At 31.1% G+C, this 21,842-nt stretch overlaps 1 protein-coding gene and 1 long non-coding RNA gene across 3 annotated transcripts; both read left to right on the top strand.

Annotated features, from left to right (window-relative positions):
- Positions 1-3,795: 3,795 nt before the first annotated feature.
- On the top strand, positions 3,796-12,126 carry LOC145037491 (uncharacterized). The gene is made up of 11 exons (XM_078986166.1): positions 3,796-4,198; positions 6,444-6,548; positions 8,711-8,820; positions 8,908-9,110; positions 9,214-9,495; positions 9,804-9,862; positions 9,967-10,003; positions 10,112-10,183; positions 10,265-10,415; positions 10,551-10,685; positions 11,326-12,126. Exons 2-11 carry the CDS (start codon positions 6,455-6,457, stop codon positions 11,725-11,727), a joined length of 1,545 nt encoding a protein of 514 aa, XP_078842292.1. The 5' UTR covers positions 3,796-4,198; positions 6,444-6,454; the 3' UTR covers positions 11,728-12,126.
- Positions 12,127-18,364: 6,238 nt separating this feature from the next.
- Positions 18,365-20,634, top strand: LOC145037490 (uncharacterized). Of its 2 annotated transcripts, none has more exons than XR_013678881.1 (3): positions 18,365-18,996; positions 19,198-19,263; positions 20,348-20,634. It is a non-coding gene; the product is annotated as an uncharacterized LOC145037490 (long non-coding RNA). The 2 variants fall into 2 exon arrangements; XR_013678882.1 differs by having other exon boundaries at positions 18,366-18,877.
- The last annotated feature ends 1,208 nt before the right edge of the window (positions 20,635-21,842 follow it).

Below are 21,842 nucleotides of genomic sequence, written 5' to 3'. Positions count from 1 at the left end.
TTCATAGAGATGTCTAGAAGGGTAAAGTTTCCAACTTTTACCCCCAAGATTCACCCAACATGTTCTAAACCCAAACCCTAGTTCCTTTAAGGAAGGTATTGACTCATTAAGCCCCTAACCCTTACTATAACGTTCCAAATTATAGATCTGATGTCCAAGGGCGGGCAAAGCACGTAAAGTTTCCAACTTTACGTCCATACATGCTTGAAACACTCTCCAAGGTCCATTTTAGGCTTCATAATGGACATATTGAATGAATGGGACATGGAGGCTATTAAAGTTTGCAATTTTAAGCCCCAAGACATCATGGAGGGGTCTGATCTAAGTTGAAAACCCCTAGAATCCATTTCTTTTGGACAACTCCACCCAAGATCCCAAAATCATACTTAAACTTCAAATAAGGAGATATAGTTATCTACAGGATAAGGTGTCGACTTTATACCTCTGAGATGTTGCTCTTAATGAAGATTTCATGTATCTAAAGTCCTTCCTTCAAGCTTGATGCTTCCTACCTCCAAGATCCCTTCAAGAATCACTAAAACCACTCTTTAAGCCCACCACACTCAAGACACAAGATGAACTTGGAATCTAGGGTTTCTCTAGATAAGGATGCGGGTAAGGAGGCCAGCCAAGGAGGTTAATGTTCTTTATATAGGGTGCAATGCTCGAAAATTAGGATTTTCATCCCTAGTGTCAACTTGTCGAGTTGAGGCTCCCTAACTCGTAGAGTTAGGTGCTTAATTTGCGCATCCAAATAGATCCCTACACGACGATTTGGAGCTCCCCAACTCATCGATTTCCAGCCTAGAACCCCAAAATGTTGAGAAATAAATATTATCTGGACCAAGCATTACACTTGGGGACTGTATTTAGTCATGTAGGATAGACTGAGGACTCTTGATATAAGCTCTCTTACATGATCCTTGTTTGCTTGTGGTCATAGAGTACGATCACCTGTCTGGTTGACTATCTTACCTACGAGTATATATGACCATGCATTCCTTGGATTGTTGATATTTAGTATGCTGGTATGTTATAGTGATCTGTGAGATCTGTATCATGGTATCGAGTATGCTGCTATGTTGTAGTGATCTATTAGATCTGTATCCTGGTATCGAGTATGCTACTATGATGTAGTGATCTGTTAGATCGATGTCCTTGTATCGAATATGTTGTTATGCTTTAGTCATATGTTAGATATGTATCCTAGTATCGAGCATGTTGCTTTACTGTAATAATATGTAGAACTGTATGTGGTTTGTGCTTGTTGGTTATCATCTATGGAGTGCCCTTAAGGACTGTCTATGATCATGTAGGATAGCCTGAGAACTCTTAGTCTAGGATTTCTTGCATGCTTATGGTTTGGTTGTGGCTCTAGAGTAGGATCATCTGTTCGAGTGACTATCTCACCTCTAGTTACTTATGGTTATGTATTTCATGGAGTTTAGTTGGTACTGAGATTGTATGTTGTAAGAGGATTAGTATGTAGTATTGAGCTGTATGATTAATGTTGGTTGTATTATGTGCCTACTTAATCCTTAGTTGTTTACGTGTCGACATGTTGTGTTTGGTTTGGGTTGAGGCGGTCATGTTTTGTGCTGTAGGCCAAGATACCTGGTGCGGTCCGTCTGTAATCCGTAGGCACGGGGGCTCGGGATGAGCGGTTGGGTTGATGCGGTAATGCCAATAAACCCAGTATAGTTGCGCATTCAAGTTTGATGACTGATTGGGCCCATTGCTCGTTTATTTGTTTGGTTATATGTGGTGTTTTAGGGGAAACCCACTAAACTTTATATTTACCCAATTGTTCATTGTTTTAGGTATCATCGGTGGCTATGGTAAGGCCAATAAACCCGGTATAGTTGGGCATTGAAGTCTGATGACTGTTTGGGCCCATTGCTCATTTATTTGTTGGATTATATATTGTATTTTGGGGGAAACTAACTAAGCTTTATGCTTACCCAGTTGTTCATTGTTTCAGGTATCATCGGTGGCTATTGGGAATTCCGTGTTTTCTATGATACTCTGATTTTTAATAAATGTATCCGAAATAAACGTTTTTCTTGATAATGAATTTATAACTAGGAAGTTTTACTTAAATAAAAATGAAAAATTTTTGTTGTCAAAATTGTACGTTATAAATAATAAAGCGACGTTTGTTTTTATTAATCATAGGATATACAAAAATTTTGAGTATTAAAATTGCTTGGTCCATTATATGTATTAATCGAAATATAAGAATTTAATTGAACACTATACAGAGTTTGTCATCCAATAAAACGTTCTAATTCGTAAAAACATAGTATACAAGGTTTTCCCTAAAGTTTTCGTATATAACTTTATTTCGTTTACCGAATGATTCACTATGCATTTGATTTGAAAATTGTGATATAATTATGAAAAATATATGATATTTAGTTATTAGCTAATTTTACATAAATTGTCATTGAAGTTTAGAATGCCTCTCATTATTAACTAGTTTTCATTATTATCGGATATAATAATTAATATTAATAATAATTTGTAACGTATGTAAATTATTCAAACGAACTATATAAATTCAAACGATTGTATAAAGCGTATAAAGCTGACTATATATCTCTTTGTACAATACAAAAAAAATATTATAGAAAAAAGTTAATAATAATAATAATAATAATAATAATAATAATAATAACAACACACGTTAGCAATTCGATGATAATAATAATAATAATAATAATAATAATAATAATAATAATAATAATAAAAGACAACATAAAAACAAAAAATATAAAAAAAAAACAAGTCAAAAATGTTTTTTATTTAATTGATATTAATAGTAATTAGAAGTTTAGAGGTACACTTAGCAATTGGATACCTAGAATAATATTCTTTTTTTAACTAGTAAATTACACGAATGGCTCCTATAGTTTAGGGTAATTTATATGTTTGGTATATAATTTATTTTTTTTAATTCAGAAGGTTTCTTCTGTTTGTTTTTGTTACATGCTTAATCACTGTTTTACTTAAAAAAAAAAACTATTTTGTCATTGATTTTTTAATTTATTTAAATAAACACACCCCCAACCCACCTCCCTCCCTCACTTTACCTTACATACCCTACGATTTTTTCATATTTAAATAATAGTTTTTTAGTTAATATAGGAACCAAACGCGTAACAAAAACAAACAGTAAGAATCAAACGCGTAACAAAAACAAACAATAAAGACTTTTCGAGTTAAAAGCAAATAAGTTAAGGACCAAGTACATAAATTACCCAAACCATAGGGACCATTTCTGTAATTTACTTTTTTTTTTTAACTTAACCTTCATACCGTGTACCTTTCTGTTGCTTTGTATCATCAGTTAGACCTAACAATTCGTGTATTTGTATTATGAAAACGTGTCAGCAATAAATTTGACACGATACGATTACACAATGAGAAATAAATTTTATCTCAATTTTCTAAATGTATTCATGTCGTGCATTCGTGTCGTGTCGTGTCTCTCACAGATTCGTGTATTCATATCTGGAATTGTCAGGTCTCCTTCTAGTTGGATAAATTGATCAAATATTTCAAAATAATTTTAAGAAAACTTTTTATATAATGTAAAATAATGAAAATGAATAAAGCTATTTGAAAAAAAAAAAAATAGTACATCAATTAATTAGTGCAATGTCGAACAAGGTTGTTTTGACAAGTGATACTCATACGTAATCGCATTCGAGGTGGACATGAATACCCACAAACACCTCTTTTCCAAATCAATAAAATATGATATATAAAGAGAGCAACGTGGGTCAAGTTTGAAATTCCAGATTTGTATTTTGTTGAAATGTATGAATCTTTGACCCGTGCCATTGACGACTCAAAGTCTTCAACACCCAGCCGCGCGAGTTCCTCTTCCTCTTTCTAGATGAATATAAATACATGCATCCTCTCGTCATAGATTACATGATTTCAGTTCTAGTTTATTGACTTTCCAATTATCAACTAATTTATGTATAAAACGAAATCATCCTTTCAAGAAAGGTATTAACTTGCTTTTTGGGAACGTTTACATAAATACGAGATTTGGATTATCGATGTCGTCTGCTTAAGAAACACCTGTGTTCATACGTTGATTATATCAGCTAGCCCACAACCAGTTGAAGCTTATTCAATTCTCCGATCAATATAACGAAGGCTGCCGGAAAATTCTATACCTTTCCTTGTGAGTTAATCTCTCTCTCTCTCTCTCTCTCTCTCTCTCTCTCTCTCTCTCTCTCTCTCTCTCTCTCTCTCTCTCTCTCTCTCACACACACACACACACACACTCTCTCTCACACACACACACATCGCCGCCGGTTTTGGTTAGCACGGCTAGAATCTTTGGCGTGGGTTTGCATGTAGGGTTCTTACCTAGCCGAGGAATCTATCATTTGTTTATCTAAACATTTTACGTATTCATGAAAACTAGTTGACGATGGAAGTTAGAAGCTAGAAATATTATTTTTTATAAGTGTAAAGTAGTTGATTTAAAATATGTAAACTAACATAAAATGGTTAATCTAAAACACTTTATTGATTTTTTTTTATAAAATAATTAATTCGATTTATAAAATTATAGAAGATAATTTTGTTAAACACTATTTGAATTAGTTTTAGGATTTAGAGCTTTTAGTTTTAGCTAAAGCTAAAATTCAAAAAACTATATGTTGGACATGCCCGGAATATACATGTAGAGTTTACTATTTAAAATATGTCCAAAGTCCAGAATTATATTTATTGAACAACATAAAGCAAAGTCTTTCTTTTGTCAAAGTAGGGAGGCATAGTGGGATGCTACGACTTTCTTTGCTTTAAAAATAACGCTTTTTAAGACTTTAAATACTTCACTCATTTTAAAATATATCTACCCTTTTTATTACGGTTAATTAAATATTTATATAACCACGTTCATTTTTTTTTTCCAATATAGGTAATGGGATTAGGCTTTTTACCGATTTATGTGCAAATGTTTTAATTTTTCACTAATTTCTATTAACTTATACAATAAAAGTTAATGTTTTACTATTTTGTACATGCATAAAACTATTAATCATTAATAATAATTAATAAATATAAACATGCACTTATCTTTTTTAAACTAATATGTAAGTTGATAATCGTGCTTTTTATTTCTCCTGTTTTTGTTTTGCTTTCCTTTTTTGATGTATTTTTCCTTTGCAACTTGTTGGGCTCTATTTTTATATAATTCTTAAAAAAGATAAATTTAATTACTAATTAAATTAAGACTTAATTACTAAGGATAAAAATGTAAATAGCTTTCAAAGTATTTTATAATACAAGTGAAATTGTTTTTTTTTTTTTGAGATGAGTGTTCTGATTAATTACTTAATATTTAATGAGAAAATTATAAATTTAATCATTTTTCTTAATTATATTATAGAAAATAGTCAAAAATAAATAAATAAATAAATAAATAAATAACTCAACATTACAAAATAGTCACGAATTAACATCATCTGTGATTTTAGCATTTGATATGCAAATTTACAACCTTTTAAAGCATTGATGTGCAGTGTGGGTTGTACATTCAAAGTTATCTTTTTTTATTGAGTTGTTTAGTTTTTTGGTTATAAATACCCTCTTCATTCACCCATATTTGCACCCATATTTGCAGATGAAGTGAGTTCATGTGACGATTCACTGAACTTTGCCTTCATTTGTGATTTTGTGGTGAATTTTTAAATTATTTTTATTTATTTTTATTTTTTAATAAATTTTGGCATTAAATTAACTATGAAAATGATCTGGCAAGGTATAACCTTTTATTTATTTTTTTAAATTTGACTACGAAAATAATACATTTACTCGTCCATAATTTTCTTTGGAAATTTTGAGAGAGTTTACCTGAAGAAAAATCAACAAAAATGAGGGTTCCAAAAAAATTTAGGAATTTATATTTTGAAAAAGCATCTGCAAACATACAACTCCTATACACACATATGCTTTAAATACTTGTACATTTACATATCAATTGGTAAAATCATCTGTGATTTTAATGGTTATTTTTGTAATGATGAGTTTTTTTTTCTACAAAAAGATTAAGGAAATTGGTTAAATTTATAATTTTTCTCTATATTAATTTCCTAAACAAAATTATCTACGTAAATTTGGATCTCATATAAATTGAATAAATTACTGTTTTTTTTATGTAATATAAAGAATGACAATAACAATGGGGTGTTATCTTATAAGTTATATCTGGATATTTTTCTGTTTAATTTTATAGCCAAAAGATATCATTTGACCGATTTATCGTTACTTTATGTTGACAATATGTACGTTTACTACTTTTAATCATATTAACACTTGAAATTTTATGTGGACAATAGTTTTTGAATATTTTGTTCTTTTATATTATATTTTTGTTACATTCTAAAAATATTGATATCTGTGTTACGAAAATGCAGGGAAAATAGAAATGAGATTGAGCAGAATATGGCTTGTAATGCTGTTGCTTTTGGTTTCAAACCTGTCTCGTATTCAAGGGCAAACCCGAGAGACCACGCTACCAGGTCAACCCGCATTTACTTTGAATTTGTATTTCTAACATACAAATTAATTGGTGATACTAATTGCCATTTATGTGAGGGTGACAATTCTCATGAAAGGGTCCACAATTCTTAACATGACATGAAATCTATAAAATTATATATAAAACTATAAACGAGGTCCGATTGAGATTTCTGACTTATCAACTCGCAACCCTACAACCCGTTGATTATAGGGGTCGTATTCAAATTTACAAATAACTGTTGCAATTTGACCCATTTATTTTATAAAATTAAAAATATAAGACATATATTTATTAAATAAATAACAGAGAAACAAACTAATAGGTAAATATATGATATTTAAACCTTTTTCCGGTGACTCATAAATCTGATTTTGATACATAAACTTGCGAACCAGTATAATTAAATGGGTTACGTAGGTTGACAAGTTTATGGTTAATTCAGGTTATGTTTGAACAAGACAACACAAATATTTATATGGGTCACACTTAAGTTGAACTTTTATAACCCATCTATCCAATAATCTACGACCCGTCAACTCAAACAAAACACGATTGTTACCCTTACATTTAAGCATGAAAAATGGTATATATATATATATATATATATATATATATATATATATATATATATATATATATATATATATATATATATATAGGTTCAGGTTCATTTGAGACTATTCTAATTTTATGAGACCGTGAGATGAAATCTAAAAATAATTTTAAAATGCAAAATAAATGGAAAAATCTAAAAATTCTTTATTTAAATATTATTTTCGGAATTTGAATTAACTAAAAAAAATAAAAAAAATTCCGTTTTTTTTTTTTTTGAAAAATACGTGAAATATTCTAAATAGAATATTACACTGACATATTCTAAAAAATAATTTTAAAATGCAAAATAAATGGGAAAATCTAAAAATTCTTTTTTTAAATATTATTTTCGAAACTTGAATTAACTAAAAAAAATAAAAAATAAAAATTCAATTTTTTTTAAAAATACGTGAAATATTCTAAATAGAATATTACACTGTACATATTCTAAAAATAATTTTAAAATGCAAAATAAATGGAAAAATCAAAAAATTCTTTTTTTAAATATTATTTTTGGAACATGAATTAACTAAAAAAAATTTAAAAAAAAATGCGTCTCACGGTCTCACAAAATATAAGTGGTCTCAAATGAACCTAACCCTATATATATATATATATATATATATATATATATATATATATATATATATATATATATATATATATATATATATATATATATATATATATATATGGAGCTGATCTGTACACAATAATATTTCTCCATACACAACAATTGATGCTTTAAAATGTTGTATTGTACAACTATATAATGCATTAATTGTTGTGTATGACAAAAAACTGTTGTGTACGAATCACTTCCCATATATATATATATATATATATATATATATATATATATATATATATATATATATATATATATATATATATATATATATATATATATATATATATATATATATAATGGCTTATGATTTAAATGAGCTTCTCACATGATTTATATGGATAATGTATAAGTATATTAATGTGTTAATTTCAAGTTTAATCCTTGCTTTATATTTATATGATCAATTACCTACAATCCTTCTTTTTGTAAAGTTATATTTTATCCATTTCATAAATATCACTTTCATCTATCTACCTTCAACTTTATAAAATTATTACTTTTATTTTTTCGTTTTTAAACTTTTGTGTTTACTCTTAGTCGGATTATAAATATAATATGATTTTCCCTCTCTTACTTTGTAAAATGCATTTTTAACTCCTCTATTTTTTTAAATGTTACTTTAACTCTCTCAACTTAAAACATTATTAAATATCATTAGTTTGATCAATTTTCGCTCCTAATATATATATAACAAAAAGACGAAAAAACTCATGCCAAACCCGGAGGCTTAAACAATTTGTAAATTTTTGTTTTATAATGTAAATTGTGGTTATCCTAAATTTTACTTTGTTGTAACTTACGTCATTTGTACTTTTCTTTATGCTTAAAAAGTAGTGGAATTTTTATAAAACCCATTTGACCTCCACCATGCCGTTCAAAATTATTTTTTAACGTCCAACATAATAGACCCTTTTAACTTCTTTTTTTCGTAACAGAAAATGGAACAGAAACAAGATTAGCAGATGACACAATAAGACCCGATCCTTTGGAAAGCCTCAAAAAATACAGGGGAGGATATGATATCACCAACGTCCATTATTGGAGCGTAAGTTTTCTTACATTACTTTTACTAAATAACACTAATTAAGATATCAGATTTTGTGTTTTATACGTTGTAATATTATTGTTTCAGTCAACTGCTTACACAGGAATAGCAGGATACGTACTTGGTGCCCTATGGCTCTTATGCGGCGTCGTATTTGTAATATTCCTTGTGGCAACCACTTGTTGCAAAAGAAACACTAAACTCAAGAAACACAAGACCCCACCATCATCCCACAAGCAATATTACCTATGGCACATACTTCCCGCAGCCTTCTTCACCCTTTTAGCCATGTAAGCCTTCAAGTCTATTCCTACATGAACATATATAACTTGTACCCTACAATTAACATTACATGCATCATGAAAACTGAAACTATTTCACCTTCTTTTTCAGAGTAGGATCAGGGTTAGTACTTGGAGGAAATGCCAAATTCCATTCTAGGGCAGATAAGATTATTGATATCATTATTGATACAGCCGATGATGCATCTGAGACAATATATAATACAACGGGTGCAATGAAGATGACACGTACAAATCTAGAAGGAACGAATGTTGAAGCAAGTACAATACGCTTCCTTGACTCCACTTCTAGGCAACTTGACTCGACAGCCGATGATATACAACGGCAAGCTAGAAAGAATCGGCGCAAGATTGATCTAGGCCTTCGCATACTGTAAGTTTGTTATGTTGTCACAATAAAGTGTACATGTGTACAAATATTTAAGAAAATGACAACAATACATGAGAAAATGGACACATACTTTTAGAAAGCTTAGTAAATCCATTTTTTTCTGGACGATATTTATTAAGTCGGTATTTATATACATTTAGTCGAAAGAAACGTCATTTTACCGATTACTGGACTAGATTGTCTCTCCATTAAATCCATTAAGTCAAACAGAAACAACACGTGTCACGATAATTTATATTGCAACGTCTTGGCTTTGTGTTGCTAAATGGTGCTCGTGATTATGATTGCAGGTATATTGTAAGCACCGTTATTTTCGCGCTTAACTTGATTGCGGTTATTGCCTTAACATGTAAGTTTTCACCTCCTCAAAATACAATTATACTCAATTTGTGAGTTCTTTTGGACATTTTCTGACTCTACTACTTGCTAAATACGTTTCCTTGTGGTATGTAGCCGTTGGGGTTGTGAAAATAAGACGAGCTCTTCACATGTAAGTCGAGTAATATACATACAACACCTTATATATTTATTAGTTTAGTCTCTAAATGATTACAAATTGGTTATATTGAATTCTAATTATTGCATGTAACCGATGCAGATTGATAGTTTTGTGTTGGTTAATCACTGTTCTATGTTGGGTATTCTTCGGCGCTTACTTCTTTCTATCAAGGTATGTTTATTACCTGTTTCATTTGCCATAAAGTATGTTTGATTGTTATTATATGAATTGAACGTGTATTAAATTCTTCAGATTTGGGGGTGATACATGCACTGCACTTGAGGGATTCCAACAAGATCCTTACAACAACAGCTTGAGCTCAATCCTTCCATGTGATGAATTGCTTTCAGCTGAATCAGTACTTAATGTTGTGAGTGCTGGCGTTTACAACCTCGTGAATCAGGTACCCTTTATTACTTATTGCTTTTTTGGCATGATGAAGACGATTGTGGATTCTGAATCCTAAATCCTAAGAGCTAAATTTTAAAATTCTTTAGTCGTTACAATATTAACAAAACAGTGGGTGGAAAAATTTCAGGTGAATGCGAACATAACTCGAATGCAAAGAGATTCTTCTTTTGGAGTATGCAATCCGTTTTCAGGGCCACCTGAGTATAATTATCAACCAAATAACTGCTCCGAAAACGACATCAAGATAGGAGACATCCCTGAGGTACGTACTTTTATGCACCGAATAGCATGCACATTATAGACATTTTAAGTACGTATATTATATAAATTATAAAACCACACCAAGTGAAAGATGAAGGAATGCAATTAATCCGTATTTTAAGTACTTTTACTGTGTTTTTGGGTTTATAAAAGGGTCAAATGCTTGTTTATCTGAAGCAATGCAAATTTTATCACTCAATGTATGAAAAAAGTGTTTTTTCTACACCAAATATGCGACCATGTTTTATTGTGGACCAAAATATCCAACACTGCAGCATGATATCTAATTAATTATCCGGTTGATGTGTTGTTACATAATCGTTTACTGAATAAATTGAATAAAAATGTTAGATATTGTTGCATGGTAAAAATATGAATTAAGGTTTCATAAATTGGAAAAAAAAAATGTAAAACAATTTTGCCTAAATCAAAATTTAACCAATGATGTCGCATTTGTTGATATAAGAATGAGAGATGATTGCATATCTAGTTTAGAAAACCTTTTTCTTGTATAAATTACAAAAAATATGTGAAACGTTATTGTGTGAACAAAAGTTTATCCCAATAAAATGTCAAGAGTAACAGATAATTTCTGAATGAAACTTACACTTCATTGACACTATATTTTTCATTTCTTGAAGCTGTTGAGGCTGCTTACATGTGTTGATCCTCTGGACGGAGTCTGCAATGGAGGGATTCCTATATCAGGCAACGACTTTAGAACAGCAGTGGGTTATGCATCTTCCATTCAAATAATCTTAAATTCATATCCAGGAATGGAAAGCCTCCTTCATTGTCAAACAGTGAAGGATGCATTTTCAGAAATCCTTGAGAACCATTGCAAACCGTTAAAGAGAGAAGTAAAGATCGTATGGGCAGGATTGGTGTTTCTATCAATTGTAATGGTGTTTTTAGTTCTTACGTGGACCTTTGAGGCATACCATGAACACAACCATCGGTTTTCAGATGGATCGGTGAAGCCTCGTCATGTAGATGACACGATAGAATCTGGTATGGTAGATGATAACACACAAAAAACATAGTGTAAATAGAGATTAATTGAATATTTGAAGGTGGGCATGCATCCTTGAAAGCTATGGTGATCAAGAGATGATGAGGGGAATACTTTTTGAAAGAATATGATAGGAGATATGGAATGCACAACAACCATAAACAGAAAATATAGAAATTTCGGTAAGGAATATAGGTTTGTTTGACAGATCATTTGTTTCTTCTTTAGTTTATTATGGGGACAAACCCCACATATACCATGTAATGATGTGTTACTAGCATTTTTTTCATTATAAAATATCTCTAAGAGATGTAACCTCCTTCGTAACATTCATTTATATATGTACACTTAGATTATTTACGAACAATTTATAGAGAAGAGTTAGAGTATCTACTTCTATATATACAAGCATTTCACCTTTTACTTTTCCTATCTAATCTTTCACTTTTACTTATGTCAACACATAGATTCATTTTCCCCTCTCACTCTTCAAAACAAGAAAATGGTTATTTCACTTCATCTCATTTTTTTTTCTTTTTAAATAAAATTACTTTAATTTAAAAAATAAATACAGTTAATTAAAATAATGGTTAATAGACATAAAATTAATAAAAATAGAAATTTTTTATTATTTAAAATAAAAATTACATGTTCACTCCTATGCTGTATGCTAACTGACGAATCGTTGTTATGCATTTTTGTATTAGAGAAAAAAATTTATATCTCATGCATCCCGCTTCAAGTGAATATATGGAAATTGACCCTACAAGTTACCAAGAATATGTAAAAATAACTATTTCCTCATCTGAAACCAAAATCTAAACTTTTCAATGTAAACGACATCATCTGAAGTTTGAGCTTCTTGGTTTTGGTAATACATAATTTTCTTTTGCCATGATGTGACCGATCAAGTTGCTTCTTACACTACTAGAAAAAGGTGGGATTTCCTACGAATATTTCCGAGGAAAAGGAATTTCTCGGTATTACCTACGAATTACCGAGGCAAATCTTAGAAATAATCATAAATGCGTTTTCCTCCGAAATCTCTCGGAAGTTCCTACACTTTTCCTAGGATATTTATAAATACCCAATTTTCCTCGGTATTTCCTTGGTAATATTTTTTTAACAATTTTTTTTCTTGTAACAAAAAAAATCATAGCGAATTTATGTAGAGAATACACTCATTGTTCCTATACTTTTCCTATGAAGGTTATGCTAACTACACTTAATTTCCTAGGTATTCTCTCGGTATTTCCTATACTTTTCCTAGGATTTTTATAAATACGCAACTTTCCTCGCTATTTCCTTAGTAATATTTTTTTAATAATTTTTTTCTTGTAACAAAAAAAAAACTATATTGAGTATATGTAGAGAATACACTCATTGTTCCTAAACTTTTCCTATAGAGGTTGTACTAACTAAACTTTCCTCGGTATTTCATACATTCTTCCTAGGATCTTTATAAATACTCAACCTTCCTGGGTATTTCTTTAGTGATATTTTTTTAATAGTTTTTTTTCTTGTAACAAAAAATATCATATCGAGTTTTAGTAGAGAATACCGTTATTGTTCCTACACTTTTCCTACAAATGTTGTACTTACTACACTTTCATCGGTTTTCCCTTGATATTTCTGAGGAATTTTGTGACAACCCTATATTTCCAAAAGCATTGTAACGCTCACAAGTCAAATACAACTAAATTAATCTTGAAAATAAAGTGTTCAAATATCTAAGTTGGGATGCATCAAATATTAGATAACCTGTCAAGGTTTCCGAAAACATAAAGAACGCTCAAAACCAGGTTATATTGAAGGAATTATAACCACTCGTATATTTACGACACGACGTTAAAACATTATTTGACGTAAAAAGTAAAATCTCAATGATGTGCATTTTAGCCTTAAGTATCTAAACAAAAATCGTAGATCTCGTTGAAAGGTGAGCGTGCATAAAAAGACCGCCCAATTTGGACCTCGTATGAAGAAGTTACGAATTTTCAAAGTTTCGTAACAGTAGTAGAGGGCTAAAAACTCGAATTGAAGATCGAGTGTAAATTAGCTAACGCAATCTAAATGAGAGTTGAAGACCTCCGCAATAGGAGCAAATTGATAAAAAGACAAATGGAAACCGACGCCGAATAAAGAACCTATAAATCTTTAACGAACTTTAGGAGGCCCAGCCTATTTATACTTATGTCATTAAAAATAAAGTCAAAACTAGCCGACGGAGTCTAAAGGAAAGTTGTAGAGCATAATCTCACCTATGCGTGGATATAAAGAACACGAAAAACAGAGCTCGTATGCGAAAGTTACGGAATTTAGAAGAGGACAAGCCAGATTATGCCCCGCGTACTCTGGGAGTACGCCCCACGTACTAGACCCAGAGTTGAGTCCCATCGGCCCGCCCACTCTACGCTTAGCTAGCCAGGAGTCGTAAGCCATGACGCATTGTTACGCCCCGCGTAACCGAGGTACGCCCCGCGTACTGTCTACGCCCCACGTACTTCGGAGGTACGCGCCGCGTACGAGGGTTTCCAGCCCTATAAATAGAAGGCATAATCTCGAGTTTTTGCACACCAATCACAAGTCCTCAGTCATTCTCTCATACTTCTAAGCTCCAGAGACCCTCCCCTCACCTCGGTTTCCGCACTCGAGCCCCCGACGAAAGATTTACGCTGCAGAGATCCCCGAAGAGCCCGACGACGCAACTATCCGCGATCGAAGTTCTACTTAACTCTAGCCTCTCTCTTCAAACTTAACGGGTGAGTTCATACCCCTACTTTTCAATTCTTTTTCATGTTTTAGGGGGGGAATACAAGTACATTACACGTTAAAGTATCGTTTTATAAACATAAATGAAATTTCTATCTTCGAATATCGATACAAACAACGTATGTATACAAGAGCTATTATGTCACTGAGTTATTTCTACTAAATGGAACATACTATCCAAAACTATAATGGGTATAGTTAACAAGTCAGTCCTACATTTTACATATACATCTTGAAAAACGAAACACTTTCAAAAGAAGTAAGGTCATTTCATTGTAAATCTACTTATACTAGGCAATGTGAGATATTCAAACCTCAACGTACATTTTTGTATGCATTTCAAGTCCTGTATTATATACCATAATCTCTTGGAGGGAGAGCGTGATACTTGTGTATAGATTATACGGGATTGACAATCCCGCACCTAAACTACTAGCTATAGTTAGACCGGCAGGTCTGGGGTGACAAATGTCATAACACTGCAACACCTGAAGAATGTTGTTATAGGCCGTCAGTGTCAATAGCATGGTTATAAAACTCACATAAAAGTATAAAACAAGATTGATTTACGAGATTCATATGTGCATTGCAGTTGTCTATATTATATTTCATACAAAGATCTTTTTATCATTCAAGTATAAAAGATACCAACACATTCCAACTTTGGGAACTTTTTGAATCACTTACAAGAAAATATTGGATTTTCTGGAAACCTCGTTTACCAATTTCCTACCAAAAAGGATATACTTTTCAACTCGAGACACTCATGAACTCACCAACTTAATTGTTGACACTTTTTCAAAACCACTTGTATTTCTCAGGGAATCAGTGATACAGGTAACTACCAACTTTTGGGAGAAGGAACACAAATAATGTTTTTATTATTGAACATTTATCATCATATTGTAATATTCTTTTGATAACATGTATAACGCAACAATATACGTTTTCATGATATATATATATATATATATATATATATATATATATATATATATATATATATATATATATATATATATGATGGTTGTGTTACTTTCTTTACAATATTCCATTGTTGTGATACTACGTGAAGTCATCCACCCCCGAATGTTTCCGCTATTCTGGTTTGGGGGTGTGACAAATTTCCTAGAAACTAGCTTATAAATGATCAATTTATATAGACATGTGTGTTACTTAACTGAATTAAACCATGACTGTTACTACACTTCACCACTAGAAAGGAAGTTTCCTCACTTTCCAAGGGATTTCCTAGGAACATAATCAATTTTTTTTAAAATTCAAGGTTGAAAAGTCTATTTTTTGTTCAATATTTTTGTACAACTTCATTATACATGAATTGTTTTTAGTTTACCAAGTTATGGATGATATATACATATGTACGTATGCACACCAACAAAACATATTGCTCAAAGCATTTGTTTATCATTATATATTCTATATATTGTATGTGTATATATGTATGTTTACGTGTGTGTAGAATACATATTTTGGTAAGATAAAAGTATTTCATGTATTACAAAGTTGCAAAAAATATGGAACAAAAAAAAATAACGTTTTGAACCTATAAGAATGAAACAACGAGTTTGATTTCTAGGAAATTCCTTGGAACTTCCTATGTTATTCCTAGAAATTTGTGATGAATAATGTATTTCCTAGGAAATCCATCAGAAGTTCCCACATTTTTCCTAAGGATTTCCTAGGAACGCAATCAATTTTCTTATATTAAAAGTTGAAACATCTATTTTTCGTTCAATATTTTGTACGACTTTATTACACATGATTTTTTTTAGTTTGCCAAGTTAAGCATGATATATACATATGTAAATGTGCACACCACCCTAACACAATACTCAAAACATTTGTTCATCATTGTACATTCTATATAGTGTATGTGTATATATGTATGTTTATGTATTTGCATAATACATATTTTGGTAAGATAAAAGTATTTCATGTGTAACAAAGTTATACAAAGTATAGAATGAATAAAAAATAATAAGAATGAAAAAATGAGTTTGATTACTAGGAAATCCCTTGGAACTTTCTATGCATTTCCCACAAATTTGTGATGATTAAATGTCTTTTCTCGAAAATCCATCAGAGTTTCCCACATATTTCCTAGGGATTTCCTAGGAACATAATCCATTTTCTAATATTAAAATATGAAACATTTATTTTTTTCGTTCAATATTTTGTACAATTTCATTATACATAAATTGTTTTTAGTTTACCAAGTTATGCATGATATATACATACATAAGTGTGCACACCAGCATAACATAATACTCAAAATATTTGTTTATCATTATACATTCTATATAGTGTATGTGTACATATATATGTTTATGTAATTGCATAATACATGTTTTGGTAAGATAAAATTATTTAATGTACAACAAAGTTGCACAAAAGTATGGAACGAATAAAAAATAACGTTTGAACCTATAAGAATGAAAAAATGTGTTTGATTCCTAGTAAATCCCTTGAAACTTTCTATGTATTTCCTAGGGGTGAGCAAAAACCGAACCGACTAAAGAAAAACCGACAAAACCGTAATAAACCGCAACCGACAAACTGAAACCGATGCAAAAACCAATGGTGCGGATTTAATTTTTGCAAAAACCGAAGGTCAACGGTGCGGTGCGGTTTCTATCCTAAAAACCGGTCCATCAAAACCGAACCGCACCGCAAGCGTGTATGGTAATAAATCAATCAATGTATATTATATACATTCTATTTAAAATAGTTATAAACGATAATATATTTATTATATGTTTATTTTGTGTTTGTATAAAACTATATGGGGTGCAAAAGAAATGTTCTATTGTAAGCCAAACGTACTAATCGATTACATGTAATAAGCTTGTAACAAATTAACTCAAAATCAACCAACCTTCAATCATTAATTAGTTTGTGAGAGTGGTCACAAGTTGTATTTTAAGCGACTTACAATTTTTGATTATTTAATTTTGTTTTGAACTGAAAATGAATGTATTAAAAAAAAACAGCACAATACAAGCTTATATGCACATGGTTTTCAGTTCTTACAGTTTTAAAAAACCGCACAAAAAAACATAAAAAAATTGCACCAAATTCTTAACTTGGTTTAAAAACCGAAACCGCATTTAAAAACTGAAAAACCGAACCATTGCAAAACCGCACCCAACGGTTTTAAGAATGCAAAAACCGCACCATGCGGTTTGCGGTTCGGTTTGATCTGAAAACCGCACCAAACCGCACCATGCTCACCCCTAGTATTTCCCATAAATTTATGACAATTAATATATTTCCTCGGAAATCCATAGAAAGTTTCCACATATTTCTTAGGGATTTCCTAGGAACATAATCCATTTTCTAATATTAAAATACGAAACATTTATTTTTTCGTTCAATATTTTGTACAACTTCATTTTCTACACAATATAAAATTTGTTACTAATCCTTTGGTAAGCTAAAAGTATTTTGTGTATAACAAAGTTGAACAAAAAAAATTAAACTAAAAAAATAGCGTTTGAACCTTGAAAAATGAAAAAAAAAAAATTATTTTCCTAGGAAATCACTCCGAAGTTCCTACGCATTTCCGAGGAAACTGAATATTATTTATTATTTTTCCAATTATTTTATACCTTATTCTACATCTTACAACACGTATTTGGATATTAAATTATTATTATTAACAACATTGTTATTAATACATATACATACATACTAAAATTAATCCTAATGATAGTGTTATTTAAATAAACGAATAAAAAAGTGTTTGATTTTTTTGATTATATTCTAAAATGTTTGTGATAATAATTTTAATTAAAGTTAATGATAATATTATATAAATGTTTGCAAAGATATTCAGAAAAATTGGTTTCGATTTCCTTGCTATTTTCTCGGTATTTCCGAGGACCTTCATAGGAAAACGCCTAAAATTTTTGGAAAATTTAAATCCTAAATCGCATTCTTGAAAATTCAACAAATTTCAGTTCCCCCCAAATACTTCTCTTCCCGGTTTTAGGTTTACCTCGAAAATCTGTGCCGCCTTTTTGCAATCCGATCTCTCACTCCTTCTCTTCGTCTCTCAGTCACGCTGATCACTCACACTGGAGTAAGGTTCATATGCACTCTCTGATATCTCTCATCTCTCTCTCTCTCTCTCTCTCTCTCTCTCTCTCTCTCTCTCTCTCTCTCTCGCGTTGACCTAGCCGGCCCTCACCGCCACACCACAACTCACCATTGAAGGCGGTTTGGTGCAGCAGTCGATCTGCAACCCTTCGCAACCAGATGGTCAACGTCCGGTTAGCAACTCCATTCTCCAGTCTCTTCTTATATGACTTTTTCATCCTGCGTGTTACCGCCTCCGTCTGCCAACGCCCTTGTCATCTCCATCTGTCAGCGTCGCCTCCCAACGCCAGGTTTGATCATCCTCCATCAACCATTCGGCATCGATTGTTTTGTAGGCCCATCAGAATAGAGGAGGACGAGAGCAGATATGCGGCAACCCATCATCTGCGTGGCTGAACCCTAAATTCAAGTTCTCTTCTATTACTGTTGCTCAAGATCGTTTTTTTTAATATTCCCGGTTTCCAGATTGAACATCAACATTCTTTTATCACTATGTTTTTATATCCATGTTTTTTTATTGGAGTTTTCTAATTTTGTCGTTAGATCAAAAAAATTAGGGTTTCGGATACATAAATGAAAGTGTTATATTGATAATGGATGTTTTCCACAGGGTTTACAGAATCAGATTTTCCTTCTTGAACATCAGCTTTTTCTATGGATGATGTCTGCCAAAGAGGTGATTGGGAACTGCTTATTTGACTTTTAAATGTCATTCCAGATATATAGTCCAACATTATAGGCCAAAATGAAGGATTGAGATGGGTGATTTAAGTTCCAAATTTGCCAAAACACGAAACTGTTCCGCTTTGGAACTAACACTTGAAGTTCAAAATGGAAATTTCTTTTTATTATAAGTTCAAAACTTCAATTTCTACATAATTCTTGTAGTAATTTAATCTCTAAAATGTATATGTTCAGTGATTTCATACATAGCTTAACATAGTAGTTAATTTTCTACAATTAAAGTGATAGTGTTTGTCAATTTTATACTTCAAAAACACATAATTTGACCTAAAAAAGTAAAAACTTTAGATTGGACGTTTATTTTGGGAGTAGTCAATATTATTTTAATTTTCTACAATTAAAATGTATACTGTCGACTACTTAGATTCAGGTCAGTTTTTGCATCAAATTGTTTATTTAACTATTTAAGCCATGGTTTCACTTAAAAAATGCTTACTTTTTTTATTTTTTATTTTTGTTTTGATTTGTTTTGTGTAGCTATGGCTGGTATTTTACTTTCATTCTAGGATTTATTTATCTTGCTTTAATTTACTTGCAAAACTTTGATGTTCTTCATGCATTTTGTTATGTCTAAGGATAAATAAGTCAGAGTCTTGATTTTTTTTCTTTGCATTGTTTAGTTGTACAAAGAATTCCAAATGTTTTTATTATTTGATATATTGGAATTGTGATGAACAAAACACATACTATAAAAGAGTCACATGTGAGCAGGGGATTGTCATTGTAAGAATAACCCTCACTGTAATTAGAAAAATATAAAATAAGGAAAAAGATGCATACTTTAAGATACCTCAATGCTAATTTTGATTATTAAATCAATGTTTTTTATTTATTTATTTATTTCGCAAGTAATGCTGTATAAATTCAAACAACATTTGGCAATATCATGTACTTATCATAATGACAACATGTGCTTTCCATTTTTTTTTCCATGCATTTTATCACTAGGAAATAGCCCTGAATAAAAAAATTGTTCTTTTTGTTTATATTTGATTCGTATAACTCTTGTATTACAGGGACATTACAAATATTGAATGAGTAATTGATGTCATAATGACAAATAAATTTCAACTCTTTTGGTTTTGAAGAGCAATGCACTTCTTGGTGGAGCTATTCTCTAACTTATACAACATCAAGATTGATCTTTGCAACAAGCTTGCAATCCACCAAATTATCCTTAGATTATTGTTGTAAATACTCTTACCGTTTAAAACAGTTATATTATTTTATGTTTAGACATTTATATTATGTTTATTTTTAAACATTTGTTTAGCAGTTCTGTTGTAATGGATAATATTTTGAATTTATGTTTATTGTGTTTGTATATAATCTTCAAACAGAATTTGATCATTTGTATTAGATTTTTTTCTACATTTTGGTTAGAAAAAAGAATTCGGTCTTTTGTGTTTATTTTGATTTTTTTTTTAAAAAAAAACTCAGGTTTCCTCGGTAATGCCTAGGAAAATCTATTATAAAAGTGTCACTAAGGAATTGTTGCGACTTCCTAGGAAATTCTTTGGAAAAGTATTGTACAAGGAAATGTCTCGGAAATATTTTTCCTAAGAAATTCCTTGGAAATACATTTTGTAGGAAACCCCTTACAAAAGTTTCCTAGGAGGGTTTTACCTACGCACAACTTTTTCTCGGTATTTCCTCGGAAACACCGGTTTTCTAGGAATTTCCGAAGAAATTGTGCCTCGGAAAAGGCGTGTTTTTTTAGTAGTGTTATAATGTCTTCGTATCGAACAAACTAGATGACGATTACGACATTGTGGTTCACTACTACAGAAAGACGCATAAGAGTTGCTATATAGGACCCGATTTCTAAAACAATTAGGTTATGTATAACCTGTTTGCCTTTGTATTCAAAAATAGTCTCAAAACTATGAGTTTAGCAACGAAGTTTTTTAAAAGAATATCATAAAACAAGTTTTATTTCCCAAACAAATGATCATCATTGAAGACTTAGAAAGGTAAAACACGTCTATAGATGGAAAATGAAGTGACAACCTTTGTAGTTTTTTGAAATCTCAAGGAGAGGCTAGATCATGGATGAAGAATGCAAAGATCCAAAGTAGAATCTATTTATTTGTATCCCCCAAGTCACCAAATCACTTCGTGATGCTAGTCTTTACTTATAGTTAGTTCTTTCTAAGACTAATAGACTAACAACAAATTAGTCTTAAAAGGATAAGCAACTAAAGCACTCAATACTACACCACTATTGCAAGAGAGAAGAAAGAGGATACATCTTAAAAGAATGACTTTTGGAGCGTGAGAGTAAGTGAAAAACTAGATTGTTTCGCTAACAAAAGAACTCTTATATACTCGCATAGATGAGGTTAAGTCCATACTTTAATTTCATTAAATGAAGGATCCATACTTTGTAAGTAAGCATAGGTGAAAGACCAAGTCAAACAAGCAATCCCCCACTCAACCTTGTAAATCACGACTGAGGTGCTGATGGGGTCATTGTGTGTCTTTAACTCAAGATCATAACTAGCTTATCCC

This window comes from Lactuca saligna, chromosome 3, assembly GCF_052625555.1.
Source record: "Lactuca saligna cultivar CGN05327 chromosome 3, ASM5262555v1, whole genome shotgun sequence".
In the NCBI taxonomy this organism is placed as follows: Eukaryota; Viridiplantae; Streptophyta; class Magnoliopsida; order Asterales; family Asteraceae; genus Lactuca; species Lactuca saligna.
This window is presented reverse-complemented; position numbering and strand designations above follow the sequence as displayed.